This window comes from Thunnus thynnus, chromosome 5 (genome assembly GCF_963924715.1).
Source record: "Thunnus thynnus chromosome 5, fThuThy2.1, whole genome shotgun sequence".
NCBI lineage: Eukaryota > Metazoa > Chordata > Actinopteri > Scombriformes > Scombridae > Thunnus > Thunnus thynnus.
The window spans coordinates 7,651,589-7,658,031 of record NC_089521.1 but is presented as its reverse complement, the minus strand read 5'-3'; the positions used below and the strand labels follow the sequence as shown (position 1 = coordinate 7,658,031).

The 6,443-nt window shown below is 39.2% G+C and overlaps 1 protein-coding gene across 1 annotated transcript; it reads left to right on the top strand.

Moving 5' to 3' along the window:
• Positions 1 to 317: 317 nt before the first annotated feature.
• LOC137182619 (olfactomedin-4-like) lies at positions 318 to 5,550 on the top strand. Its single transcript, XM_067588964.1, has 7 exons — positions 318 to 490; positions 616 to 738; positions 1,596 to 1,814; positions 3,160 to 3,313; positions 3,469 to 3,696; positions 4,112 to 4,280; positions 4,573 to 5,550. Exons 1-7 carry the CDS (start codon positions 437 to 439, stop codon positions 5,006 to 5,008), a joined length of 1,383 nt encoding a protein of 460 aa, XP_067445065.1. The 5' UTR covers positions 318 to 436; the 3' UTR covers positions 5,009 to 5,550.
• Positions 5,551 to 6,443: the final 893 nt, after the last annotated feature.

Sequence of the window (6,443 nt, the reverse complement as noted above, 5' to 3'; positions counted from 1 at the left end):
ATGTAAAATTATGAATGCAGAAGGCTTGCTTGTAATGGGGTATTTTATATTTTCTTTCAGTTAAGCATCTGAGTACTTCTTCCACTACTGACTATGTTCTTACAGGTACATGTTACTTCCAAAAGACTGACTGACACTGAGTTTTATAACTTTTACTTAGGTATCATTGTCAATATCTGCACTGACTGCTTTTGCTTACGCCATGTAAAAAAAAACCTGGGATGTTGCAATTTCATCCTCAAGGAGGAAGTGATCACGTTCAGAAAGAATCATGACTCATCACATGCACACACAGCAAACATGCACAAACATTCACTCACATGCAGAGGTACATTAGAGGGGGAGTGTTCACAAGTTAGAGGCTGCTGCTACAGTCAGACACATATTCAAACTGTGTTCAGGGACTGTTTCATTTAGCTCTGCTCTCTGATCCACCATGAAGCTGGGTGTGATTATCCCACTGTGTGCTCTGTTCACTCTCACCCAACAGGTAAGAAAACACACAAGATTCTCATTTTATATAAATATAAACTACGACCTCTTTGGAAAGTATGTAAATATTCTATATTCATTACAATGCATTAATATCTTACGCACCTTTATTTATTTTGTCAGGTGCCTTCACATGATCGCTGTATGTGTGAGTTGACTAACTCAGAAAAGGTATTCCCACATGACAAACTCAGCAAGGTGGGCGACAGTGCATTAAAATGTAACGGCAACATCACCCCACAGAAGGTAACTACTCTGATGTTATTTCCTAAACCAGCCTTTAAAGAACATAACTTTACTCCCTCCATCAACTGTAAACAAGACTGAGTCAAAAAATAGTACATGGCTGGACTATGTATGGTCAATGTGTGAAATTGTAGCCAATGTGTTACATGGATAGTCAGTGGTAGTGTCTATAATGTGAATTCCTGGATATTAAATGTTCATCTGCAATTTTCTGTAGTGGTCTCAATAATATTTGTTGTTAAGGTGTACTGAAGTAGCATCACATGACACAGTTAAGCTACATTTAAGTAAAAAAAAAGGTATAAATGCAGCTGCAAGAACAATACTTTCCACTCATATCTTAAGATGTTTGATTTGAAAGAGAACTTATTTTAATTATAATTATAATTATTCTAATTATCTGTGAACTCCCCCTGCTCTTTCATCTGTTTTGAGTGATGGTTATTTGGGGTGCTTAAACTGTGCGCTCTCCTTCATACCTCTATGTGCCTTTTTTCTGCCTCTTTCCTGGTCAATGATCATGGAGGTTGCAGTGGAAATTGTAAATGAAAGTTCTGACAGCATTTTGAGTGTAAACTCAGGAGGCTTATCGCCGCCCAGTTACCACAGTTACAGTCAAATCAAGCGCACCTGCAGAGCAGCTGCACCACACTAAACTGATATAACAGCTACATGAGTTGCATGTTTCGTCTTCAGTGCTGTTGTTCATCGTTTGTGATGTGAAAACGTCAGAGAAATAAAAAGCTTGTGTCCTGGAATTAGTTCAGTTTCAGGCAGCCAACCAAAACAAACCAAATTTCTTTATGCATGCCTTCATGCTGAGTCCTGAGTGATGTTTGAGCACAATGTCTCTGTAGACTCTGGAGCTGGAGAGTCTGCTGCTGGGTTTGAAGTGGCGTTTGCCCCAGCTGCAGGAAGATGTGTCAATTCTGGAGAGGGAGGATGATGGCGAGCTGTATGGAGTTGTCAGCCTGCAGGTGATAGAGAATGAACTGACAGAGATCAAGAAGCTCATCGACAAGCTCAACATCACCACCTGGGAATACCAGCACCTCGCCACTAACACCACTAAACAGGTAGATTCACACATGTAGATAATAATATGATATATGAAAGAAGAAGACTTACTGTCTCATAGAATGACCACGATATACTGCCATTAACACTGATTATATGTCCTGTACTCTTTCACAAGAAGAACACTTCACCCAGTTGATACTGGGGCAATAATTCCTGAAGACCAATAGAGGCCAGTAAACTATGTAAATGATGTTATGTCCCTTTATCCTACATGTTCACTTGGGACTAAATTCAAAGCAATATATACTGTTAGTGCACTGATGTCCACAGTAAGTGGATCACTCAGAACTCAAGTGGCTTAATAATCACTTAATAAACACATTGGTACAGGGTTGCTAACATTGTCAACTACTTATGAACTCACATTATGCACAGGTCAAACAGCATTATCATAGTTCAGTGTGTTTTTCTATTTGAATTTGTTAAAATGGCTGAATTAAACTTACATTAATTGAATTTTTGCCAACTTGGGGACAGTGGAACAAGCTGTAAAAACAACATTGACATCTTGTCACATTACAAAGTTGTAATGTCCTGTTGTCATGTAACTTGTTGTTGATCATTAACACATGCAGCAGACATGGAGCAACATTAGCATTTGTTTGGAGTGGTGTTTTTGGCTACCTGATGAATGTAAGTCCAATATTCATCTTAGCCTGGTTTGTTCTCCACCAACTCCTGGGAAAGACAGGTCCACTGTCTTCACCAGCTAGTCGCTAACTTTGTTGATTGAGTTTAGGGGAATACCAAAAAATTAGCTAAACAACATTAAAACACTAGCTAACACAGAATGCATTTACACATACATCAGTATCCTAGTTATGATCAGGCTTTTGGAGCATGCTTGTTATGTGTTGTAAACAACATATCCTGGTTTTAGAAAACTGGATATGCTACGTAGCGTACTTTGACAGAAACTAGGACACTGCAATGTAGAGAAGTGCATGGCAGATATGTTGAGGAATCAACACAGAACTGGACACAGATGATCAGAAATCGGGATACTGTTAGAATCATGTAAACCTGGATAACAGATAATCAGGCTCCATGTCAACGTCATATCTCAAATATGATCAAAACCAGGATGAGACTCAAAACCAGGATATTCACGTGCATGTAAATGCACTCATAGAGAGATTAGACTAGACTACACTAGATTCTCTGCCCATTTGTCACTACAAGCAACACCGTTCACATTACACATTACAAGATTAGTGCAACTTAAAAGTCTTTGTTCATCACTGTTTACTAATTATAGAAATACCTTTAAAAATTTCACATTTAGCTCAGAATAAGCATTTTTGACCAAATATTGTGGTGTCTGCTGTGTTGTTTTCTCAGCTGGAGGACCTGAGAGCAGAGATGACAGAACTGGAGAAGTATGACACCCTGCAGGTGGTAAAGAGACAACAAGCTAACCAGCGACTGAGGAGAGACTTGGACCAGTGCAAGAATGAACATCATTTCACTGCCCAGCCCACTCAGCCTCCACATGGTATCACCCCAAAACCCACACAACACAGCACAGTGTTGGGATTTTTCTTTCAGTTCTCTTTTACTTCCACTGGAGACAACAGAATAGATGAAAAGAATGTTTATGGATGTGTAGGATGTTTTAATTTTTTTATTTCATTTCACATTTCCCCTCAGGTATCTGTCCTCACGGTGAGTTTCTGAACATTACTGGCCCCAGGGTCTACACAGCAGGTGAGTATCCAGGCTCCTACATGTACGGAGCCTGGGGTCGTGATCCCAAACCAGATGCAGGGAAGGAGAACTGGTACTGGCTGGTAATGATGACCTCCAGCAACAGATACTCCAACTACGTCCGTCGCTACTCCACCCTGAGCTCTCTGATCGTCGGAGTTAGCGTCCCAGGTAAGGAACTATTGTGTACTGAAGACTAAAACCAAAAATTCCTTAGTCCATCTCTCAATACTTTTTAGAAAAAAACTGTACTGGTCACTGTCATTTTTTAGTTAAAAGTAAATAATGTACTTGTTGAAGACTTTTTTGCTGGGGATTTATACACATTTACTGCTCTAGTGAGTATTTACGGCAGCAGAATGGTGTTTTGGACAATAAGACAATAACTGATGGAGCTCTACAGCACAGAGGAATAGCTGCATCAGCCACACAGACAATAGTTATTAGTGGGATCAATTCATTGTTGGTTTTGGTCATTTCATGGGATTTGTTGACTATAGGAAAATGGACTATCACCTGCCTCGTCCTTTTAAAGAAACATAATAATAATGGTTACATATGATTACATTTACTCTTCTACTTCCAGGTAATGTCCAGATCCACTCCTCTAACCCAACCACCAACACCATCCAGGGACCAAATGTTGTGATGTATGGAGAGGCCTTGTACTACAACTGTTACAACAAGGATGCTGTCTGTCGATTCAACCTCACCACCAAAACTGTTACCACCCTGCAGTTACCCAAAGGCACCAGGTTCACTGCTTCACGTTGTCTTTTACCTCATTATTTTAACTGCTGATGCCAGAATAAATACCTTGTATTCATGGTATTTTTAATATTTGTGTGAAAATGTTAACTAGTTTTGTAACAACAACACAGTCAATATTATTAAGTAGAGTGCATGACTCAACGTATGTAAAAAAGATCATAAACATCATTATGAATGTGTACAGTCCCTGCAGGACGTAATAGGTCCATGAAAACAAAGAAAAACATTTTTTTTCAAATGTTTTCAAACTTCACTACTGTCCTGTGTTTTCTTCAGATTTAACTCTAAGGGTAACTTCTGCCATCTTGATGAATGCTATCCGTTCACCGACCTGGACTTGGCGACAGATGAATCTGGCGTTTGGGTGATCTACACCACAACCCAGGACTTTGGCAACCTGGTTCTGTCTAAGGTGGAAGAAGGTGAGCCACCCATGCTCAAGCAAACCTGGCACACCACGGTCTACAAGCAGGGAGTGACCAACACCTTCATGGCCTGTGGTGTGCTCTACGCCACACGCTACGTAAATAAAGATGTGGAGGAGATATTCTACTCGTTTGACACCTCGACAGGGGTGGAGAAGTTCAACATTGGCATCTTCATCAACAAGATGTCTCCCAACATTTACGCCCTGAACTACAGCCCCGTGGACCAGATGCTACATGCCTACTGTAACTCCCACATGGTCTCCTATAAGATTTTGTTTAGGTAAATGGAGACAACATCAACCTGTAAAAGTAACGAGTAAATAAATAAACAAATAAAAGCTGATCCCTAATAAAAGTTGGGTGAAAACATTGAGGGGGTTGGAGTCACCTTTACTATAATGGCTCCGTTAGTAAATTCATCATAATATATATATTCACTGTACTAATTCCATCAGTAATATAACATAGCAATGCAGTACTTACCAAACCACTGCTATGAGTTTTTCTTCTTAACAGAAGTATTGTTTTCATTCTCAGTAAAATTCCAATCACTTCTACTCTGTCATTCTTTCAATCGCCATTAAGCTACTGTCAGTGAAACTCTACACTCCTAGAGATGTTTCACATTAAAAACCTACTGCAGCATCCTCAGCATCCATCACACAGGTATTTTAGCAAGTGACTACGGTGTTTCTGCTAAAAAAGCAAACTGAGCAGCAGACTTTTACAACTTTTACAAGCTAATGTGTGTAGCAGCTGATGTTGTCTATGTCCCATCAAAAATCTCTTCACCTGTTTATGCATTAAATAATATACCTCTGATATATATCAAGGATATGTGATTTTGTAAGATCAGAGGAGAGAGCTGTTCATCATGTATTCAAAAGAGAAACTCCAAGGGAAGAGGAACAGAAATATGTCAAAGATTTTTCACAATACAGTAGTGTTAGTGTTTGGTTTGGGTAACCTGCTCTATAAATAAAAAGTATCTACAAGTGCAAGGAGGACCAAGGTCTATACAACCAAACTGATCCAGTGCCAGCTGATAGGAGCTGTCGACTTTAACAAATCGCTACCGAACTTCACTATTCATAAGCCTTGAAAAGGGAGTAGGAAGGGGCTGTGTTTTAATGTACAGAGTGAAGATGTGGGGCCAGGGACAGAAGTGAGGGGGTTCTGCGAGGATGAGGCATAGGTTGACAATACTGTACAGCACTTCAAAAAAGGGACAAAATACATTCAGGAGCCCCCCCAGGCAGTTTGGGTAGAAGTTGTGTAGGCGGAAAACAAAATGTAGAAGGCAGAAACTAGTGCAGTGAAGAATAAAAACACACTGAAAGATGATTGTATACAAACTCATTTAATTCATGGATGAGGTTCTGTGAGCAGTGACTGAGGTGTTTGTTCTGACTGTCCAATATCCTCTCATAATCTCTCCTTTCCACATGTCAGGATTTTCTTTTCAAACTATTATGCTAATTGGATAGTTCAAACAATTCAACAATTAATCTCTCCAACTTAAACAAAATTATATTCTTTTTCCATTAACATAGATAGATGGATGGATGGATAGATAGATAGATTTATTGTCACTGCATGTTAAACACAACAAAACTTGGTTTGGCAGCAATTCACTCCACTTAGCAGCATATGTAAATTTATGAAAAAATATAAAAATATATATAATAATATAATAACAGTTATAATCATATATAGGCA